General features: G+C 39.0%; 1 protein-coding gene across 2 annotated transcripts in view; it reads left to right on the top strand.

The window, feature by feature from the left end:
* The first annotated feature begins 3994 nt into the window (after positions 1-3994).
* The window catches only part of itga4 (integrin alpha 4), a 21492-nt gene continuing 1106 nt past the window's right edge, over positions 3995-24380 (top strand). The window contains exons 1-28 of one of the 2 annotated variants that reach the window (XM_034884981.1): positions 3995-4191; positions 5947-6147; positions 6620-6738; positions 7218-7318; positions 8296-8428; positions 8606-8673; positions 9018-9150; positions 11655-11740; positions 12016-12078; positions 12159-12299; positions 12553-12661; positions 13868-13962; positions 14331-14421; positions 14512-14557; positions 14878-15032; positions 15351-15505; positions 15660-15812; positions 17167-17243; positions 18682-18823; positions 19743-19844; positions 20421-20497; positions 20653-20742; positions 21153-21240; positions 21412-21519; positions 22360-22485; positions 23006-23131; positions 23742-23840; positions 24106-24225. In XM_034884981.1, the coding sequence (XP_034740872.1) occupies positions 5960-6147; positions 6620-6738; positions 7218-7318; positions 8296-8428; positions 8606-8673; positions 9018-9150; positions 11655-11740; positions 12016-12078; positions 12159-12299; positions 12553-12661; positions 13868-13962; positions 14331-14421; positions 14512-14557; positions 14878-15032; positions 15351-15505; positions 15660-15812; positions 17167-17243; positions 18682-18823; positions 19743-19844; positions 20421-20497; positions 20653-20742; positions 21153-21240; positions 21412-21519; positions 22360-22485; positions 23006-23131; positions 23742-23840; positions 24106-24225 (2991 nt within the window). In that variant the 5' untranslated portion in view covers positions 3995-4191; positions 5947-5959. Of the gene's footprint in view, positions 4271-5946; positions 6148-6619; positions 6739-7217; positions 7319-8295; positions 8429-8605; positions 8674-9017; positions 9151-11654; positions 11741-12015; positions 12079-12158; positions 12300-12552; positions 12662-13867; positions 13963-14330; positions 14422-14511; positions 14558-14877; positions 15033-15350; positions 15506-15659; positions 15813-17166; positions 17244-18681; positions 18824-19742; positions 19845-20420; positions 20498-20652; positions 20743-21152; positions 21241-21411; positions 21520-22359; positions 22486-23005; positions 23132-23741; positions 23841-24105; positions 24226-24380 lie in introns of both variants that reach the window. The other variant, XM_034884980.1, reaches the window with a different exon arrangement.

Here is a 24380-nt window from a genome sequence, read left to right as displayed (position 1 = left end):
GAGCTGGTTAAATTCTTCAGTGACTCTTTCAGGGCAAATATTTTTCCCATGAACTTCAACTGAACACATTCAATACAAGCTGCTCATAGCTTCAAACTACTTTAACAGCATTGTTTACTGAGTCCAGTAACACTGGAATAAAACTGTTTGAATCACACAAAGTAGTTCTGTGTAAATTTTGTCTAAAAATAAATTATACAGAAGCAAAGCTTTAACTTACTAACTGCCAACACAGAAGAACTGATATGCAGAATGCATATATATAATATAAAATGTTCAACACGTTGGGAACATGTTTCATCGTCTCACCGCCGCTACCTGTAAAAACACGCGACCCATGAAACCCATGTTTTTTAGCCTTACTAACGGTGAGTTGTTTGGGGATGGCAAACTCTGTCCGTCCACCATTGTTGTCCAGGTGGAAAAATATCTCAACAACTACTGAATGAGCACAAAGCTTACTGACATTGGTGATCCCCTGCCTTTTCAACGCCCTCCGCAGGTCAACGTTTTGCTCATTCTGTGAAATATCTCTAGATACAGTGGGTGTAGAAAAGCATCACCCCCCTTTAAATAATCACATTTTGATGCTTTGCAGCCTAAAATGAAGACAGACACAGTTTTGTATTTAATTCAGCTGTATTTACTCCGTACAACTTTTAACATACAATGGAAAGATATAACACCAGCATGTCAGAAAAAAATTAAAAAAACAAAATCATTGAGTTGGAAACATTATCCCCACCTTGTTTCAGTATTTTGTTGAACCCCCTTTTTGCTTTAGTTACAGCATTAGTCTGTTGGGATATGTTTCTACTGACTTTCCAAATCTGGACGTTGCAATATTTGACCAACTCTTCTTTGCAGAACTGCTCTAGTTCAGTTTAATTTGAAGGTGACCATTTGTAGACTTTTGTCTACTACAGATTTCCAGTGGGGTTTGAGTCTGGGCTCTGACTGCCATGCAAGGACATTCACCTTTTTCTCCTTCAACCACTGTGTGGTCAGTTCTGCTGAGTGCTTTGGGTTATTGTCATGTTAAAAAGTAAAGCTTCTTCCCATTGACAACTTTCTGGCAGAGAGCAGTAGATTTTCCTCAGAATTTGACAGTATTTTGGCCCAACCATTTTTCCTTCTATCCCGACAAGTGCTCCAGTCCCTGCTGCAGAGAAATAACCCCATAACATGACATTACCACCTCCATGCTTTACGGTAGGAATGGTGTTAATTGGATGGTGAGCTGTTTTGGGTTTTTGCCAGACGTGTTGTTTGGCGCTGAGGCCAAACAATTCAATTTTAGTCTCATCTGACCACAACACCTTTTTCAACGTGGCCGTAGAATCTTCAAGGTGCGTTTTGGCAAAGCTCAGTTGAAGTGCGTTTTTGCCTCTCTTGAGGAGTGTTTTTTTTCCTTCAACCCTCCCATACACGCCACATTTGTGGAGAATTTGTGATATTGTTGTCACATGCACACAATGACCACTCTTTGTCATGAATTCCTGCAACTGCTTCAGAGTTGCTGTAGCCTCTCTGACCAGTTTCCTCCTGGCTCTTTCATCCAGTTTGGAGCGACGTCCTGACCGTAGGAGGGGCTGTGTTGTACCAAATACCTTCCGCTTCTTAATAATAGACTTCACTGTTCTTCTAAGCACTGACTTTTTTTACATCCATCTCCTGACTTGTGCCTGTCCACAGCTTTGTCCCGGAGATCTTTTGACAATGCCTTGCCACCCATAGTTGATTGTGTTCTTCAGTTGCACTACCAAGGACTGAAATGCTTCAGGAAAAGCTTGTTTCATGCTGAGCTAATCAAAATGACCACAGCTGATCACAGCTTAAAGTCAATTGGCTTTGTGTGATATTGAGAAGGTGATTAACTACACCTGGTCGGGTTTACAAGTCCTTTTTAGTCACAAAAACTCAGTGATTCTGTTTTTTTGTGTGGAATTTGTTCAATTTTTTGTTTGACAAGTTGGTATTATATCTTTCACTTGGATGTTATTAGTTGTAAATACAGCTGTATAGTGTAATAGTTTTTGTCCGTTTTCATTGCAGGCTGCAAAGTAACAAAATGTGATTTTTTTCTGGTTTTTCATGACATTTTCTACAGCTACTCTTGGTTCCCAGAAGATGTCTCCTGATAACATTATTGATCATCTGACTTTTCCTCCCGTGTCATCAGGAGCACAAAATTTGTGGTTTATAGTAAAACGTCTACCTACAACTATAAGACAAAATTAAATATGATACCGACGTTTACGTTCCACAGAGGAGGATTCATAAGGAATCAAGAATCTGGTGACACTTAACTATTAATTTATCCTAGTGCCATCATCCGGACAATGTTTTACTTTGTCCAGTATTTCAGTTAGTTACATAACCAAATGCTGCAAAACGGATGACATTCCCATCATCCGTAGCTGTATACTTTTTTTATATTGCTTATGAGAATGTTATAAGATGTAAACATGGTAAATATTGTAAGCACGTTAGCATGCTGATGGTAATGTGTAGCTAAAGCGCTGTTGTGTCTAAGTACACCCTTATGGAGCTGCTTTGATCACTCTATATTTACTATATGTGCAGCTTAATTACTTATTTCAGTATTCAAATTCGAAGTGGAACAAGTCAGCCAATGCTACAAATTTCAGTAACGATGCAAAAGGATGAGAATTTACGTATGCCTAGTTAAACTCTTGAATGCTTATTATAGGGAAACATAGAATGAGTTGTATTTTTTGCCACAGCCCTCCACATCAAGACCGCCACTGTTTCAGGCAAAGCTAATGTTGGTTTGAACACTGCCTTTATTATACGTTATGCTGTTAGAAGTGTCACAGCTGAGCAGGATCACAGGCCACATGACAGCTGTGACGTCACACTGTGGTTATTCTCCTAATACTGGAATTGTACTCTTAACCTAAAACTTTAAATGCCGTTAAAACAAATGTTTAAAAGAAATGTGTCAGCTCAGGTCCTCTTTTTATTTATGGTCCAGCAGTTGTAGTGGGAGTTTAAAAAAATAGCAATCAATAAATACTATGTTGCAGTAACATAAAAAAAATGTAAAAGTGCAAAAGTGTATACCTCTAAACAGCCTAAAATACCAACAGTAAAACTTATGTTGAATGGTGCATTTCAGAATGATATATTACTGGATTACACCCTTTTGGATTATCTTAAGGCTATACTATATTAATTTATGTTTATTACATCATGTACTATATTATTTTAATTAAATTTTATTATGTATAATTATTAGTGATGTTATTAATTTTCTGGTGTTACTTTTTTGAAGTAATTAATGTACTTTTTTTACTTTTTTTTTTACTTTCTTATTTTAGTATGTTATTAATGAGATCATGTGTAGGCCTATATCACTTTAACATTGCAGCTGGTAAAGGTTGGGCTGCTCTTACATAGGCTACTGCTAGGTAGCTTCCAGGTAAACTCCAGAGGGATCAATAATGTCTTATCATAACCAAATATGTTACAATGTATTTATATATTACTGTGTTATTCATCTGAACTAGCAAAGCAACCAAAGTTAGTAAATAAATATGGTGGGGTAACATATCATATTTCCCTCTGGGATATAGTGGAGTATAAAGTAACAAAGTACAGAGGTACTATTAGCTATTTATGTTGTTTGTTGGATCTAAAGCTGTAAATATGAGTAGGCTGTTTGTGTGTTTTAGCTTCCAGACAGTAACATCTGATTAAAACCACATTGAGTCCATATACACTGACAATGAAAACTGAAGAGGAAACACCCCGAAAACACCCAGCCGCGTGCACAACCTCGCGCGCTTAGTTTTGGTAGACGTTGCGGGGGTGGAGAGGAAACACCGTTACACGCGCGTGCACACACGCACGTACGAACACATACACGCACACGCACACGCACACACACAAACACGTGCGCACACACACACACACACACACACACAAACGGAAGAGGAGGGAGGGTCTACGCGCACTCAGTTCTCAGTTTAAGTCAGATGTAACTTAATGTTTCTCTTTAGTTTCTTTCACGTTTTGCGTCTGTCACACAATCTGGAAGCCTCGTGTGCTGCCTCCTCTCCTTTTACGTACAAGACTAACTTGAGAAGCAACAGGAGGTTTCCCCACGAGCGAGTCACACCGAGAACGAGGAGGACCTAACGCGGACTTTTTTAAAAACACACTCCGGTACTGATTCAACATCTGCCAGGTGCCCACTGGACCTATAGTCTGACCCGGGATATCTGCTGTCTGACCCGGGATAGCGGTACAGTAAACTCGCCGTTGGTTAGAGCAAAACAATTAATACATTAGTCACACAAATTTGACTGACTGACAGAGTGATGAAGGAAAGTTTTCAGTCATAAAAACAAAAATGTTCTGCTTCTTCACCGATATTCTGTCTCCTGAATGATTCAGTGTCGGTCAGACTGAAAAACAAGTTTGTAGACTTTTAGTGGTCTTACTTGACATTTTGAAGAGAGTTAGCACCTAAGTTTGGAATGGTGACAGGGCCGCCCCAAAACTGCAATTAGATTCTCCCCCATGAAGATCTTTAAGAGTCATCTTAAAACACTCCTTCTCATTAGCTTCTAACCGTTCAAAGTTAAAGTCAACCAGCTCAGGTCAGAAAACTGTTTTGCTTACCTTCTATTGTGTTTGTTTCCTTCTTTTGTTTTTGTTTTCCTATTTGTGTTCTGCATAGCACTGTGGAACAACTGTTGTGTATAAGGCTATATAAATCAAGTTTATTTGATTTGATTGATGTTAAATGAAGAATCTGTAAATGAGCTGTTTTTAATAAATAAAGAGAAATAATAAACATAGGCTAATTGTTACGTTGTAGCTCTGCTTTCTTCCAGTGGTGAAAAAATGCCCCCATATATATCAAACTTTAATTAGGCCATATTGTTAAGAGTTCAGTTGACAGGACCAGACCAAGAAGTTTGGGGGAACTTGGCCAACCAAGTTCGTTCCTCCAACTGATACCGTCTGATTTTATGTCAAAATTTAAGTCTGAGATAATCAGAATACATTTGATTTAGACTACTTATTTTATTAAATAACTTGTTTTATTGTACAGAACTGTTAAAATGCTACAAGTTGTACTATTGTTCACAGATGAGAAAATGTTTATCAATGGATGTCGTTAAATAGCTTAGCTTAGCATGAAAAGTGGATTCAGGGCAATGGTTAGCTCTTTTGGATCAAAATCTGCCTGCCTACTTCTAATGCTCCGTAATAACACGTTATATCTTGTTGGTTTAATCTGTATAAAAAACACAACCCAGCTATCAGATGAATCATGACTATAAAACATTAGATTTTTTTTTAATTAAAAAAGAAAAACATTTTGAAAACCGAAAAAAGGCTAGGTACAAGACTGAACATAAACAATCTTAGACTTCAGCGGTAGCAGCTCACTAGCCATCGACTGTTTCAGTCCTTATGCATAATATGAACAGTATTGTCAGCATAATATGAACAGTATTTTCAGCATAATATAAACAGTATTTCCACTTCCTGGAAACACTATTGGGCTCAATTTTACTTGGCCAGGAACAGTTGTTGGCAACCACTGGAGACTGCTGGAAATTACTGTTCCATCTGGTAAAATGGTGATTTGTTGATTTTACACATTCCTTTTATTTTTAAATGAATTAAACAACATGTTATTAAGTGGGCTTTAGAGGTGCTAGATGGTTTGCTAGTGGTTTCTTCCTGCTTTCATTCGTTATGCTAAGCTAAGTAACCATCTACTGGCTAAGATATTTTGGCATCTTTGGGAACTTTAAGAGCACCACTGGAATTTTAAATAAAGTTCTGTGAGTTGGAACAGAATGAATGGCGAAGTATGTTTTTAAAGATGGAGGTGCAAAAATTACAAGTGTGTTCTGATCTTGTGTGCATCGATTATTTTGTGTCTCTCTGGTGTCCCTGCAGTCAGTCCTCCATTATGCAACCCTCAGCGGGCGGTGGGTCTGCGTGCTGCAGCCTGGTCTTGGTCCTGGTTCAGGTCATGGTCCTGGTTCATCCTGCAGTGGGATACAGTCTGGATCAGGAACACGCTCTGGAATTTAGTGGCCCCCCCTCTTCCATGTTTGGATACTCAGTCCTGCTGCATCGGCATGGAGCTCACAGCTGGTATTGATCTACACTTGAACCTTTTTTGATCTTTTATTTATCCTTTGATTGTCTGTTAATATTATTGATCTGCTAGTGATCTACTAATGATCTTTTTCTCTATGCACTTTCAGTCTATTTTGATCTTTTATTGATCATTTGTCTATCAACATTTGGTTATTTATTGATCCTCTGTTGATCAGCTTGTTGGTCTTCGATTAACCTGCAAATGAAGGTCTGTTGGTCTACTATTGACCCTTTGTTTATCTGCCAGAGATCAGTAGATTTAAATTCATTTAATTATCATAGTGATGCTCTATGAGCTGCAATCCTCACAGTAGGACTGTGTCTGTGTGTGTTTGTGGGTGCATGCTAATTAGCCTGTTTTTGTCAATGAGAGAAGCTCTTTGATGGTTCACACACAGATGCCATTCAGACACTGAACAGACACAAAGACAGATCTTGTCTAACTGTCTCTCTGTCTGTCTCTCAGGTTGGTGGTTGGAGCCCCAGTAGCAAACTCATCCTTCAGTCCATTGGTTAGATCTCCAGGAGCTATTTATCGCTGCAGCATCACTGCTGAGTCCCAACACTGCCACCCCATGCGTGCTGGTGTGTTTCTGTGTGTGTGTGTGTGTGTGTGTGTGTTTGTTGTTAAGTGTCATCTCCAGCATTTGAAATACTAATAACCTATTCCTCACACCAAACGTGCAACACACAAAATGAGCAAGATAGAGTAAAAGATGAAGTCAAATATATTAAACATTGCTCTACAAAGCAAATTCATAGATTTATTAGTCGGACCGCACTTGATGTTTCAGTATGAAGTAATACATCCACACAACAAACCCCCAGTTTTATTTTGGGTCACAGAGCTCCTGTCGATTTGAGTATGATTAAACACATCAAACTCAGATGTCTATCATGTAATTGATCAGCTGGTCATCTGTAATTAAGTAAAGACTGCATGTGTGAAACCGTTGAATTATGTGTATGTGTGTGTGTGTGTGTGTGTGTGTGTATGTGTATGTGTGTGTGTCTGTATGTGTGTGTTGTGTATTGTGTGTTTTGTGTTTTTTGTGTGTGTGCAGACGTGCAGAACTGTGGAAAGACGTGCGATGCGGAGAGTGATCACCAGTGGCTGGGAGTCAGTCTGTCCAGACAACCTGGAGACAACGGAGGGCACATCCTGGTAACACAAACATTTTATTTCTCTCACACACCCACCCACCCTACGCACACCTGCACCTCCCATGAAATGTATCAACATATCAGGGTGACAGAGAAGAAATCAGTATATTGGTGTTTGTTTTAATTATGTATTAATTTGATACATTTTTGTGTCCAACTGTTCATATCTGCTTGTTGTGTCTCAAAAATGTTGAAGCACACTTCTTCATCAAGGTACAAAAGTTAAGCGTTTGAGTGGCTATAAGACCAACACATGTTGTTCAAAAACCAAAAACAGCTTGTATCAATTTGTGTAGGCTATACAAGGTTGTGCTGCGCTTCAGTCACTAATGCATCATGAAAGTCTCCCAGCAACATTGACCAAATGTCAGTCAAACACACAGAGGCTTGATACAAAGGTGTAAAAAATAGGCTTACTGTCATATTAAAAAAAAAAGAACATTTGCCTTATAAATGCAGTATCAGTATAATTTCTATTTCCCTAAACTAAAACAAAAGTTAAAATAAGCAGCCATTGGCCAACAGAGTAAGTTTGTCAAGTCTTAAGGAAGAAGCCTGTGAGAGAAGTGAGAACATTTATAATTATATGCTACATTGTCATAAATGCACACCCTAAATTACTGATCTTACTGATATTCATATTCAACTGTATAAGTTTCCTTGTTTATGCACTGTACTTTAAATACTTTTGTGTCTCTCACAATTATCATGGCCCAAGGGCCACGTCATGATTTATGGTTAAACTATTCACATCAGCAGCTGTCTCCTCACTGTGTTAGATGGGGGGGGGGGGGGGGGGGGGGTTGATAATGTTCAACACACACAAACACGCACACACACACATACACACACTAACTGCCTCTGTCAGTGACATGTGTCATGAGAATAACAACTCTGCTGCAAACTTGTGATTGTGTTATTGTCCCTAATGAGTTTATGTCACATGTCGTTTGTGTGTGTGTGTGTGTGTGTTTACAGGCATGCGCTCACCGCTGGAAGAACGTCTACTACTCAAATAAAGACGGTCAGAACCACAAGCTGCCTAATGGAGTCTGTTATCGCTACGCCAACGATCTGGGAAACCCTCATCCCATCATCCCATGTTACAAAGGTACACACACACACAAAAGTTCACATTTTTGAATTTTTCTGGACGTCACGTCTATCTTGTGTGAGTGTGTATGTGTACACACCTGTGTACACAGCTTCAAAAGGTAAATATTGGGGTCTTTTATTTGAGTGTTTACCGTTACCTCTCAACATGTCTGTCTCTGTCTGTATATTGAAGACCACCAGAGGAAGTTCGGTGAGGATTATGGGTCATGTCAGGCCGGTATTTCCAACTTCCTGACAGAGGTAATTAAGCTTCATTAAAATCCTGTTTTCGCTATTTTCACCAGCAGACTAAATTTGATCCAACACTGCGGTCTTATGTATAACTTACATTTACACTTACATGATGTTTTTAAAACCTGTAAGCCATCTGCTCTTTTCTTATTCCTCATTCTTTTGAAATGTAGAAATTCATTTTTACTATTTCAGAAATGACAACAAAGACTGCCAAAACTTCCATTTTAAAGCAGCAAATGATACAGAAATCCTAATTTAGTGATATTTAGAGATACTGTATGGACCATGTGTATATCAGCTTTACTAGAGATGTAGTAGTTTACATTGTATCACACCTGTGTCTTTCTCAGGATCTGATCATCATGGGGGCTCCAGGGACGTCTTATTGGACGGGTTCAGTTCTGGTCTTTAACGCGTCCAGTGGAGGGATGTCAGTGTATCTGGATGACGATGCTGGAGCCGTTGGCTTCGGAAGCTACCTAGGTAACTAACACACCTGTTCCTAACCCTAACCCTACAGGTACTGCCAGATACAGTTACTACTACTGTTATTGAAACACAACCCCAGCCTAGGCAAAAAATATACTGTACATGCTTCTAATGATACTAATGTTCCTGCCAAGCAGTAAACACAGTTACCTGTAAGTTCAAACATACAGGAGAAGTATACATTACATACTGGAAGTACTAAAACTAGATGTAATATAGCAGATGAATGCTGAATCTTGATCCACAACCACAGGTTTTGCCCCAAAACTTACACAATACATTAGTATTGTTTTGATTGGCTGCATGAAATTACGTGAGAAAATTGAAAAAAAAAAATTCAATATAGCTGTCTACACCGGCTTTTTAGTCTATGTCCCTATGTTAACGCTCTAACGCACGGCGTGAAGCAAGTGCATTTAGGGTGTGTTCAAATCCACATTTGCTATTTAAACGATGTGGACGCGGGACGGTCTAAAAATAGCAAAGACACTTGCGTCAGCCTTTGCACCCCACTGTGCCAGGTATAACATAGGGCCCTTTTTGTCTATAACCTTCATAGTCAGGCACATAACTACAGTGATTATATACTGGGCATTGAGCACAGTCAAAATGCCACAGCAGTACTGTGGCTTAAACTCTAGATTTGATTTTCCCCAGGGGATATGTGGTCACAAACACCGTTTACACCATTACACCATTATGGACACAGCATGCTTACAGACAAACAAAAGTACCAGCTACTCTGATAAAGTCCTGCCTGTGTAGACTGAAACCTCTTCAAAAACCTGCCTGTGTAGACTGAAACCTCTTCAAACATGCACCGCAAACCTGAAATTATCTAGAAAGAACACAACAGAGTTGTAGGTTAGAATGCAAATGTCATAATCCGTTTGATTTTGAATAATTCAAAAAGAAGCACCCACAGGGAGCTGCCTAAATGAAGATATCATCAAGGTCAACAGCTTTCACAATGCCATGTGCTGTGAAAAAACACTAGCGTGACTTGAATGTTGCTTCATCTTGCTTTGGTTGCTTATGGCTTGGATCTACATATTATTGCCATCCCTATCAAAAAACAACATCAGGGATCAGTAATGTTGCAGCTTAAAGAGTTGAATGACATGAGTGACGAGACAGTTTTCCTTTCAGTGCACTTGTTACTTATCTCTGTTTCAGTTTAAGGTCTGTCTTTATGGAGATTAATTTTAGATACAGCTGCTGTTGGGATGTTTCCTTTCATCCCACCTCACTGCTGGAACAGTGCCACTATCCGCTCTGACTCTTTGTCCTGATTATGTTCACATGTACAAACAGGGAATGTACAGGATATCTGCAGGTCTGAATGGATCCTAAAAAATGTAAAGTCTACCTGCTAAAGACAAAAAGGCTATTTAGTGTCATTAGAAATTATTATTATAATGCTTGAAAGTACTGAAAAAATTGAATATAAAAATAAATAATTTTAGGTCATATCCACCCCACTGGTAGTTTCTTATATAGGTATATTTTCTTAAACTTTAATACTTGGGCCACTGTGATCTTGAAACATGTATTACAATGCATTCCATGTGATATTCAAAAAGTCTTAAAAAGTCTTAAACCTGCAGAAACCCTGCAGTACACCAGGATTACATTACTATTGGACATGGGTATGTTGCAGAAAAACTAACTCAACTTTTGGTAATTTGTGCTTAACATTACAAACAGGAAGCTGAGGTAAAAGGTGTGATGTTCTTCAGATGAAGTGGTTTCTAGACTCTGAAAACATGTCAGAAAAGACACAAAGATGGAAAAACATCTAAATGTGTTAGAAAAAACAAAGATTGATGATAATAATTAGACTGATTAGCTGAGGAGGTATATATTTACAGTATATAAATACTGTATATATACTGTATATCTACAGTATATTCACACATTGTTATATAATATATGTTAATATATTAATATGTATATACAGTACATATACATATTTATATGTACTATTTATATATTATATAATATATATAAATTGATTAATTCTAAATTTTTAGTACTTACTGTGTATATATATTTATACTTATGTTGTTTATATTATTATACTTGACACAAAAATGCGTGACATACACACCAAAACAAATTCCTTGTATGTGTAAAAAACGCACTTGCAATAAATCTTTTTCTGATTCGGATTTAGAAGCTGTGTTTGCAACTTTCTCTCTCTCTCACACACACACACACATACGCATGCATGCCATAACCACTGAATATCATACTCTAACCCTATCTCGGTCACAGTGGTTTTTCAAATCTTAGTTTGACATTTTCAGTCTGATGTACTTATAATAGTAGTCAAATCTTTCATAACAAAATGCAGATGATTCGGTTATTATTGTGCGCTCACGTTTGTTAAAGGCCACCATCCAGGGGTTTCAGGGGTTTAATCTTTAGATTTTATGGGTTACTTTCCACCACTCGAAAAGTCTGAATATATGACACTGAGTCTTCCTCTCGTTCAGGTTACGCTGTAGGAGCCGGTCACTTTTTGAGTCCTGATACTGTGGAGGTCTTGGGTGGAGCTCCACAATACAACAAGAAGGGCAAGGTAAGACCTACATTTGTAGCCATTTGTCTGTCTGTCTGTCTTACTGTCTGTCCGTCTGTCTGTTTGTGTGTCTGTCGGTCTGTTTACTGTTTACTGCACTGAAAGTCTAATGTTTGTTTGGGTATGCAACATCAAGACAGTTAACCTCATTGTCACTTCTTATTGATGGTGTTGGGAAGAGTTGTGATAGAAGTTGAGATGTTTTTAGTTGATACTGTGTGTTGTGTTATGTAGTTTCGATGGTTGAAGTTAGTGCGTGTCTTTGTGCTGTGCAGGTCTTCATCTTTGTAGTAGACAACAACATGCTGCGGGTTGTCTCTGAAGTGTCTGGAAAAGAGGTAAGAGCCACTTAGCAGTAGCATCTCCATTCTAAACAATGGAATTCTCAGCACTTAACTTGTGTGTCTTTGTTGTGTAGCTGGGATCTTACTTTGGGTCCAGTGTGTGTGCGGTGGATCTGAACGCTGATGGTTTGTCAGATCTGTTGGTGGGTGCTCCCATGGCAACAGGCATTACTAGGGAGGAGGGAAGAGTCCATGTGTACATCAACCAGGGGCAGGTGAGCACACACACACGCACACACACACACACACACACACACACACACACGCACATGCACACACACAGGCAAGAAACAATGAATATTGATCTGGGATTGGGCTGTAGAGACAACATGGCCAACATTTGGATCAGTTGTTCCAATACACTGCTGTTCCATACAACATGTCAATTTCAAACTTCTGTCAAAAAGACCTGTTGACACATACATTTGTCGTCTGCTTCCTCAACTTTACAAACTGACACCGTCTCAGGCAAAGCTGTTGGAGGCGGGGTTTCAATTAACTGGCAGCGACGCCTATGCTGCCCGGTTTGGAGAGACCATCGCCAACCTGGGAGACCTGGACGACGATGGTTACCCTGGTAAGTTCTTTTAATACTACTAATACCTACTGGATATACAATTCTTTCTGTTGTTACTACTAATTCTACTGCTATTATTATTGCTGCTAATACCACTGCAAATAGTCATATTGCTACTGTACGCTCTACTGTTTTTACTACTCTGAAGCTTCTATATTACATCACATTCAAAGCTACTCATAGTACTGCGGCTTAAGTAGTAGAAGTACTACTATCTTTATTTGTCCACTGAGTAGTTCAACTGAAGCAGCTGGGGTTTCTTGCTTAAGGGCACCTCAAAAGTGGTAATTAGGGAGGTTTAAGAGCAGCTCCTTAGCTTTCCACCCATATTTGATACATCACAAATTACCCATCAATACTGCTTACACTACTCAAATCTTCAATGACTTTTACTGCACTGAATGACCAAAAACACATATAGTGTGTATTTTATAGTTTTTTTTACAAAGAGGTCCCAAACCACCCACCACTAACAATAACTGCCACTTCCTGATAACTATCACTTACTTTTAACACAACGCCCTCACATTCACACACACAGACCCCCACCATCTGTGTGTCCATGTGTGGGAGGGGCAGAATATGTTATTTAGTTCAATAAAACTGTAATGACAAACTGTTTCTGCTCTGTAACTGAACCTGCCTTCTAATCTGCAACAGCAAGATAAAAGGCTGTGTGTGTGTGTGTGTGTGTGTGTGTGTGTGTGTGTGTGTGTGTGTGTGTGTGTGTGTGTGTGTGTGTGTGTGTGTGTGTGTGTGTGTGTGTGTGTGTGTGTGTGTGTGTGTGCTTTAGTACTGTTGCTCTGTCTTTGCCTTTTAGAACCTCACATCTTCAAATGACTCAGGTTAAATATTAAAGGACCATGCTGGTGTTTTCTCATTTTTATGTACTAATCCTGGATACTTTCATCTTGATAAACATTTTCTAGCAGGGCCTTTCCAACACATACACACACGACACCCTTTATAAATATACATATTGTATAGTATACTTGACCTCCCAGAAGATTAATTCAAGTCTCTGAAGCAACACAAAATAATGGCGGACCGTATGGTAGGAGATTGATTTGTAAGTTTAAAGTTAATGTTTTGCTGATCGTGTTAGTGAATGGAGACACTAAGAGTCCTCACTAATACAGTAATAAAAAACATGTTTGTCTGTGTGCTTGTGTGTGTGTGTGTGTGTGTGTGCGTGTTTGTGTGTAGATGTGGCGGTTGGTGCCCCACAGGAAGATGACCTAAAAGGAGCTGTCTACATTTACAACGGCAGAGAGGAGGGCATCTCACAAACTCCATCTCAGGTACAAATAATAATGATATGATATGATATAATATATAAATTAGGGCTGTCAATTGATTATAATTTTTTACCGCAATTAATCACGATTGTCCAGATTAACTCTCAATTAATAAAAAATTAACGCATATTTTTTGTACCACTAGCACCTTTTTAATGCTAGTGGTATTTGAGACTTTACTACTCCGCTGGCATCTCAATTCACATTATGGTGGCAATGTGGTGCCTTATTAGACCATCCTCTAACTTGAATTTCATGTATAAGGAATATTCATACTACATTTAATGTGACTTTGTTAAATCCCAAGATGAATTTTGAATACACTTGATCTGTTCTGTGACATCCAACATGATGTGTGTGTGTGTTTTCAGAGGATTACTGGGTCCACCCTGGGTCGTGACCTCAGGATGTTTGGCCAGTCGCTAAGCTCTGGCATTGACATCGATGACAACGGCTACCAGGGTAACCTGGACAGTCAAATTTGTTTCCTTTTTCACAACATCTTCCACGTTGTACAACTAAATCCAGGTTAAACCCTCTCGGTCTCTGCAGATGTGGCGGTTGGTGCATTCCTCTCGGACATGGCCGTGGTTCTCAGGTAAAACCACACGGAAGCTTTCGGTTCAAACAAAAATATTCCAGTTGTAGTTCTGTCTTCTTTCAAACAGGTGTACAGGAACAAAGCTTCCTTATTTTTGCTGATTTGGAAGGAAATAATACATATATTGCCGGGCAAGTAGGACACAACATATTGTGGTCAGAAAATCTTTGCTTTGAACAATACATTTTTGTAGAAGCATATTCCTGATTGGAAACAATAAAATACAATCCTAATATGAAAATTGCTAACAGGGAATCATATGATTGTATTTCCGTCCAGTCAGCATGCTGTAATAATTTCTCTCCTGTGTGCTGTAGGACCCGTCCGGTGATTCAGGTGAAGGCGTCTCTGGCTCTGCCCCAGCAGATTGACCAGCTGCAGACACTGTGCCGAGAACACAAGACTCCAACTGTCTGCTTAAATGTTACCGTGTGCTTCAGTGTTAGGTCAAGGCAGTTCAAAGGAGCTATAGGTACTGTAAACCCAACTGACCAGTATATACAACTTTATGTCCAATCTGCTAGTCCAGCCCCCTTAGATACTGTTGCTACACCTTACAAGCTTTATATTTTAATAAAAGTTTTTTTAGTAGAAATGTAGAGAAATTTAGTAGAGAAATGTTCTTACTTACTTGCTATGTTATGATCGGTCAGTCATTGTTTGGGGAAGGGGTTTAGCAAAAGATCAATATTGTAAAGGAGTGTACAACCATAGACCGTTAATATTAATATACAGTCAATGTGTACGACTTACCTTCTGATATTTAATAATGTTCTTCTCTCCTTTTCAGAGCTTCAATATAATTTGACCTCAGACCTCCTCCATAAACCATCCTTTCCTCATCGTTTCTATTTCCACGGTAACGGGTCATCCAATAGCACGAGTGGGCGTGTGAGAGCACGTCTTGGCCGGGTCACTTGTGCAACACATGTGGCTTACCAAAGGGTAACACACACCTATGCAAGTGCAAAAACCGAAATAAATAGGTTTAATATAGGCATAACAAAGATAATATATACATATATATACATATACTATAATGGATTAGCTGTTGTGTTGCTAATGATGTGTATTCCTCCTCTGTTTCTTCTTTCTACAGAAAGAAGTGAGGGACATTTTTACCCCTGTCAAGTTTGAGGTTTCCTATAGTCACAGAGAAACAAACACCCACAAAGCCTCTTCCAAAACCTTTCCTCCATTAAAACCCATTCTGCAGCAGAGCAAAGGACACCAGAACACTGTCACCAACCAGGTACAGGCTAGTGCCAACACCAACCAGTTACCAGCTAGTGCTAACACCAACCAGTTACCAGCCAGTGCTAACACCAACCAGGTACACGCTAGTGGTAACACCAACCAGGTACAGGCTAGTGCTAACACCAACCAATTACCAGCTTGTGCTAACACCAACCAGGTACAGGCTAGGGCTAACACCAGCCAGTTACTAGCTAGTGTTAAGACCAACCAGGTACAGGCTAGTACTTACACCAGCCAGTTACCAGCTTGAGTTACAACTACTGACTTGTAACCGATTAATGACTCTTTAATTTATAGTGAAATACTGAGTTAAAACATTAGGTATCCACAATATTTGTGCTGCCACTGGCGTCCATCAAAAGCAGCTATTAGCCTACTAATTATTGGACGAGAGGCAGTGTCTGGGGGTAGTTTATTATTGGCAAAAACAGTTTGCAACTAATTGGCATTCGTTTCTTGCCATTTACTATTTTAACAACTCTATACTGATTACCAGACAAAATTACTTTTTCAAAGACCTACAAGCTATAATGATAACTAACAAATCAGTTTCTTGCTGTACCAATTTCAGTGTCCAACATCTGTCTGTCCATCACCAAACGGATCTGTGTTAAAGGGCAGGAAACAGCTAATCTGATGTCAGCTACACCACACAAACACTGAAAATGACTTCCTGCTAATCCAGATGTGTTTACAGCTGCAGCCCATTAACCAACATCAGTCAGCTCATCCTGTGTCCACGCTATGTCCCACTGACTCAGAGCAGGAAGGGTTAACATGAAGGAATTTACAGCTGGAGTTATTCATCGGGATATTATTCATCATGTTTGAAGGTCCCATGACATGGTGCTTTTTGGACGCTTTTACATAGACCTTAGTGGTCCCCTAATACTGTATCTGAAGTCTCTTTTACGAAATTCAGCCTTGGTGCAGAAGCACAGCCACTAGAGCCAGTCCCAAATGAGCTTAGTCTGTGCCATTTCTGTGTCTGTAGCTATTGAGGAGGATAAGGGAGGGTGGCCTTGACCTTGGATGGGCCAAATTCTCTAGGAAGGCAAAGCAGAGAAAGGGGCAGTAACCTTGCTCCTTATGACCACTTTTCTGAAAGGCAGAGCAGGATACCCATGGCTCGGTTTACACCTATTGCATTTCCAGCCACTGGGGACCATAGGCAGGCTGGGGGAACTCATTAATGTTAAAAAACCTAATAAAGTGAAACTTTCATGCCATGGGACTTTTAAGGCTGGGTACATAGGTCACATGAGTTGTTCGTAAAGCCACCAATAAAGAAAATGATGACTTTTTTTTTATTGAAGTTGATAAACGCCCTTCTTCTTTTTCTCTTTCAGACATGGTTTGTTCGCTCTTGTTCACTGTTGAATTGTTCAACCAACATGCAGCTGTCAGCTCAACTAGAGCTGCCAGAGTAAGAACCAAACACACACACACACACACACACACACACACAGATGACTGTTTTTACTCAGACTAAATCAGCTGAGTATTACGGATTAAAACAACAGCTGTATTGTATTTTATTAGTCCAGGACACTTAGTCAGGAGGATATTCCCTCAAAGAAGCTAACACATGAGGGCTGCACAATTATTCAAATTTTAATCATAATACCATTTTTGGCTTCTCAGGATCAAATTTGCGTGATAATTTAAAATTTCGCCATTTCATAGAACGCTCCGTTTTTTTTTGCAAAGCCAATCTACCGCTCCGTAAACCACTGTCTGATCATGGGCCAGTCAGAGTTGTGCCCTGCACAGCGCAGCTTAGTTTCTAGCTGTAGACAGTCACAGAGGACAGAGTAACGTGAGGAAAATTCAACATATATCAGTCAGTTACACTACGGTCTCAAGGTTTACCAGTTTAATAGTAAACGCAACATTTTGTAGCGTCTGTGTTGTTTTTCAGACAACAGCAGTGACCAGTGATAGTTAGTGTCTGTTAGCTCACCGGGCTCTAGGGAGCGAGTAATATTTTTTCTCTAGGTCGCACCGGTGCACCTAATGTCCTCGCATCCGCGGCAATGTTTATATTATTAATCATGATCACAATTTTTATCAAAATAATTGTGATTATCATTTTGGCCCTAATCGTGCAACCCTATACCACATAATGCTAATAAGCTGCTCTCTCATTTAGAAGGATTAATGTAGGACATTAGTCAGCAGCAGTGCTTTGATGTTGGTTTTGGCTGAATCACACAGGTGGTAGTTATTTGTTAGGTTTTTGTGTCATTTAAAAGAAATTTATGTTCATTTGCTTTTCTTGGTGAGAAGATTGATTAGATCTCATGTCTGAGTATAGAACTGGGGTCAGGCTGGAAGCAGGGAGAAGACAGATTAAACAAATGGTATATAATGTGTTAATTAGTGAGCTGTAGAGATGCTTGACAATATATTCATTAAACTATGGACAGAGCCCGGCTAACTGTTTCACGCTTTTTGTAGTCATTGTGATAAGCTAAGCTAATCGTCTCCTGACTGCAGCTACATATTTAATGTACAGACACGAGAGACAAGAGAGACATTAGAGCGGTGTCGTTCTTCTTTTCAAGAAAGCAAATTAGCGTATTTCAAAATGTAAACCTATTCCCTAATGTCAATACTTAAAATTACCGATGAGTTGATTAAAAATCTAAAAAATGTTGCTGCAAACCTGAAATTCTACAAACAATATAAAATGAAAAGATCTATAAATCTCACAGTGTACATTGTTTGCAGACACAAAGTTTATGCTTAACTCTTATACACTGCAATAAAAATGACTTTGTAATTAGTTAGCTGGTGGATCTTGATGTTGGTTCTGACTGGTACCTCAAGTTGTTGTTTATGTTGTTGTTGTTTGTCATCAGTCAGCAGCAGTACTTTGCTCTTGGATCTGGACAGGCCATCATGTTAAAAACATCCATACTGAATTCTGGAGATGATGCATTCCTGCCGCGACTAACGCTGCGTTTCCCAAACAACATCCACTACATTAAAGTACTGCTGAATGTAAGTTTACGCCATGCTAATTAGGCAGTTTGAGGAAATGTTTGCTTGATAATTTTAAAGTTATAATCCTCAAGATTTCAATCTTGGTTGATTTTGGGGACAGAAAGAGCGCTTCCGCAGATCCTTTCCTGCAGTAGTCAGACTCTTTCATACAACATCATAATGTAGCACTGCTAGCTGTCTGCAATATGAGCCATCACTGGACATTATTATGCACTACGCTTTGTTATTTATTACTCTGTGTCACCTCCAACTGTGCATACTCATCTGTACATCTGTACATATATCTGTGTGTGTATATATATATATATATGTCTATTTATAGAAGGATGATTATTAGGATGATATATTACTAATATTTTTATAACTAATACTATTTTTTTCTATTTCTTATACTTAATGTATATATTATTTTGCCTATGTCCACTTAATGTGTATTTGTATTATTCTGATGTGCGTTCATTTTTTCTTTTGAGCTGCTGTAACACAGAAATCTTCCCAGCGGGGGGGTAATAAAGTGTATTTTATCTCTTATCTTAGCTTACTGGTGGTAACAGCAAGTGTAGTATAAACTTCAGCAAACACTCTCTGAGCAGTTGCTTTGTCAGAAACATGTCATTGTCATGTCAACATGTCAATATGCATTATTATTGCATTATTATGCTCAGCTTGAGCTGATTAATGCTACATTAGTTTTGGACACAACAGCAGAACACAGTAAAAGAGTCAGTTAAAATCTACTATATAGGAAGTAAATCATAGAATGTTAATGCGTTGTTGCTATTGCTAAAAAATCCAACCATAAATAGTATCCTAAATATGGTTTGCTTTCATGAAAAGCTAATGGATTATAACTTTAACAACACAAATAACTCAATAAACAAAATACATAAACTGTCTGTGTGTTCTGTGTGTACAGCAGAACAACGTGGTCAGTTGTGATGTCACACAGGAAGTCAACAGCACAACGGCAGGTGTTGACTGCAGCGTCACCAGCCTTCTCATCGCAGCCCATTCCCAGGTACAGTAAATTTCAGCTGATCACACACTGACCGTTCCCAGCTATGCACTTAGCACTGCTTTGTACATTATGTTTTAAGCAGTTAATGTTTATCATGGTTGACATCTTGGATTAGTGTGCGAACGTGCAAGAATTACATATTAGCAAAACAAGTTGGCTAATATTGCTCCTCAGCCAAGTCTTGTAGCTTGTAGTCCAGAAGTAAAAGGTCAGATTCTGTGTCAGTTTTTTTTATTTCCTACAGTTTAGTCTCGTCAGCATGTATTTTCTATATTTCTGTCGTCTCAGTTGGTTGTCAGTAAATGTTGTGAAATAAACTGTTGAAACATCTGAGTTCCCCCCAGAAACAGCAGGAGCAGCAGTTGTAAGATGGAATTTCACTCAACATGTAAAATCGTATAGTTTCACATGACCACAGTAAAAAAAAATTGGATTATAAAGGAATAAAAACACTAGATTGCAGTCTACAGAAAAGGAGGGAAATGTAAATAGTAGAAATCATGTTGATCCTCCTGAAGCTGTCATTCAGTAACCCCATTTGAAATCACACACTGACACATTTCTCGTTTCTTGTAGTTGAATATCAACTTTCTATTGGATGTCAACCAGAACAGCACACCTGGTGACATCATCATTCACGTCAACACCAGCAGGTAAGAACACACGCCCGCCTTTCATCTCCAGAAGTAAATAAAGAAACAATTCCAACTAACTATAGAAGTATAATAAAGTATACTTTGTAAAAAATAAAGTATCGTAATAGATGTATCAATATGTATTTAATGTATGAAATCTGTTTTCTCTTCAGTGATAACTATGAGAAGGAGGAGTATCTCCATGACAACTCCATCAGTCTCCTCCTTCCTCTCAAATATGGAGTCAACGTCAACATCCACGGGTGAGTCAGCATATGTTACTACTACTCACTTTCAAAATTAATAATATATTGTTCATACATACCTTTTAATGACCCAGTTACAAAGTGTTTCGTGAAATCAATTCCAGTGATGTGAGAAAATATAGGGCAAAGTAAAATAAATAAAACAGAAATTGAATAAATTCAATTTCAATTGATTATAAAATGCAATTCAAGTAAAAAAAAAAAAAAACTGAAGTAATATTTGAGTAAAGGTGTGTTATGTTGCACATGTGTTCCTCTTGCAGCTGGAGATGCTGCAGATAAAATATTTGACAACACTGTGAGTTTGTAAGCAGAAGCCCTCAGAGCCTGTTGCCCCATTCAACTAAATAGTCACCAGCCACTGATGCCTGTCTGTCTGTCTGTCTGTCTGTCTGTGTGTCTTCCAGTTTTGTGACTCCCACCTCATTTGTGTTTGGAGATGAAGACAATACTCCAGTAGACTGCTACGCTGAAAGATTCAACTACACATACAAGGTATTATAAAACCACAATAAAATTGACCATGGAAAACTATTGTCCTTGCTTACTAGTAGGCATGTAATCCTACTTTAGACTTATACTTCACTACATTTGTCTTACAGTTGTAGTTACTTTTCACTTTTATTTATCTCTTCGGGGTATACTTGTTGTTTTGTGTGTCTGCAGGTGTTAAACTCTGGTCCGAGCAGGTCTCTAGATACTGTGGTAGACATCAGCCTACCTAAGATCCTTACACCTTACCGACACAGACTGCTGCAGGTGGTTGACTGGCAGGTACGTTCAGTGCTAGCAACAGCAGTAACACATGCCGTAGAAACGGAAGTATAAGTAGAGCAGGCAGTTCCTCAAGTTTTTGAAGACACATGTTAATTGCTGGTGTTTAATTTACCAGCTGCTGCAATCTTTGTCAGTTACTAGAGCCAGGGATATGTAATTTGGGTAAAGTGGGCTGAAGCTTTGGGTGGATTTGAAGTGGGACAAGCAACCAGCAAAAGCCATGGCTGAGTGTGATAGACTGAAAATAGCCTGAATTCATCTTATTGACCTTTATTATTGTCTTAATTTAACAATGATCCCTAAAATTTCTACTTATACCCACATTAGAAGAACAGAAATGATCCACTGAGATCTGAAGTATCTATTGACTTGGGGATTTCACCACTTGGAAGCAGCCAGATTTTTTTGGAGCAGCATCTAATGGCATTTAGAGGACCGGACATTCAGTACCTGCTTTCAACTGAGAACCTTTTTTTCTTTTTTACAAAAAAAGCCAAGTTTTTAGATGTTAAATGTTCTGTAAACATAAGCAACTGTACAATAACTAATTCTTAATACAATAGTTTAATACAAGAATAAATGTAAATAGATAAGGAACTATCTGATCAAAAAATAGTCAAACAAGACCCAGAATCTGGTTGGACATTAAACGCCAACTTTCAGAACACTCAGCCATTGGGGTTGACAGCTGATTTGGTAAAAGTAGCCATGGTGGTTGAAGTAGTATTAGAAATAGCAGTAGAAGTACTGTAGTAGTTGTGGTAACAGTAGTTGTCATAGTCATGGTAAAAAAAGTGTCTATTCAATATAAAAAACATTAATTTTCTGTCTCTGCAGTCGTCTCAGGGTATGTGTTCGATCTCTGACACAACTGTTTCAGTCATCGAGGACTGTGATGTCCCTGAAGCTTCATTCATCCAAAATCTCATCCTCTTCTTCTCCTCCACTTCCACCCGCAGAATGGTACACACACACGCACCCCCCCACCCCCAATCACACAGATACACAGGTTTGTGGCTCTATCTTTGTGGGGACCCGTTACGGACATAATGCATTCCCTAGACCCTTACCCTAACCTTTACCATCACAACTTAATGCCTAACCTTAACCCTTACCATTACCATAACCTAATTCTAACCAAAATCCGAAAACCAAGTCTTAACCCTCAAACAGCCCTTTAAATTTGTGGGGTCCAGCATTTTGGTCCCACAAAGCTGTCTGGACCCCACAAGAATACTGAACTCACAGTTTTTGGACCCCATAAATATAGTTAAACAAACACACACACACACACAGTCAAAAGTTAATCTTTTCAGAATTGCATATGCAATGCTTACCCAAAGCATTTAGTGGGATTTAGCATGGGAATAAATTTGTGGCTGAGAAATTGAAATGCTTGACCTGGAGTCAATCACTCCGCCACCCCAAATACACACTGACCTACAGTGTATTAACTTCCGTCTTTCTCTGTGTGTGCACGCAGTTTTGTGGACGTAGTGATGAGCTGTGTGAGTGGTTGGAGTGTCGTCTCGGTAACCTGGAGGCAGGGAGAGATGCCTTCATCCAACTGGAGATCAGACTGAATCCTGCTGTACTACTGCAAGCTCCGGTAAAACACACACACACACACACACACACACACACACACACACACAGATGACTGTTTTTACTCAGACTGAATCAGCTCGTTTGTAACTGACTGCTGCCAAAAGGCAGGTGACCTACATTCAGCACTGTGCTTAAACGCATCTGTTAGACACAGAAAGAGGATCAAGGTTTCTGCACTGCTAACATGCTGCTTTCACTACACATATTGCGCGGGAACAATGTAAAACTGATCCACAGAGGAAAATACAATCAGTTATTTTAATTGTAAGGAAAGCTGCAGGAAGTGTTGCGTTTCTGTTCAATTAAAACAAACTCTAAAACGTACAAATATGATCTTGTAATAAAAAAATTCAAAGACACAAAGATTAATGGAAGTGGCCAATCCATTGCTGGCCAACGTCATCTAACACCACAAAGGGGCATTACGGTAAAAAGGATAAATTAAGGCATCAATGAAGTGCATTTATCAATCTATACAGAAAGTGGTTATATCTTGCATTGTTTTATATACATTAAACGCTGCATTAACAACTGGACAATGTTGAAAAAGTTGTGCTTGTACTCTCTCGGGCTTCTGATGCAAACACCTGATGTTTGTCTACGTGTCTTAGGGTCGTCTTGGTGTCATGAAGTTGGAGAGCACAGCAATGATGTCAAATCCCAGAGAAAGTCCTCATACCATCCTCATCTCCGAACAACCTGTAGCTCAGGTAAAACACCTCGGTCACAACCTCAAGCAAACAACACTGTAGAGTCAAACTAGACCACATCTCGACCGAGCTTATCTGTGTGTTCAACCTGGAAATGTGTTTCTATATCTGTATAAAAAAACTAAAACCAGCTGGCATAGCTGCACCCTCATTGCCTTAAAGGAGTTGCATTGTTAATTGTTAATTACAAGTAAGTATTAATACTGTGTATACATATTCTAAAGGTCACCAAAAATCCTGTATTCTAAATGTGGTACGTTTACAGGTAGTGGTGGAAGCTCTTTTTACCCAGAAACCCTCAACAACAGTAAAAGTCTTCATCATCGTTGTCAGTTTAGTTTTGGGTCTGATGATCCTGGCTGCTCTCATCTGGTGTCTGTGGAAGGTACATATTTTTAACAGCATATTGTACAATGCAATATGATGAACTGAAATTGCAGTATATTAATAAAGTACATATACATACACTACCGGTCACAAGTTTGGGGTCAATCACAAATTTCCATTGGACTTCATTATAGACAGAATCCCAGCTGAGAT

Source organism: Etheostoma cragini, chromosome 11 (assembly GCF_013103735.1).
Source record: "Etheostoma cragini isolate CJK2018 chromosome 11, CSU_Ecrag_1.0, whole genome shotgun sequence".
Classification (NCBI taxonomy): Eukaryota; Metazoa; Chordata; class Actinopteri; order Perciformes; family Percidae; genus Etheostoma; species Etheostoma cragini.
This window is presented reverse-complemented; position numbering and strand designations above follow the sequence as displayed.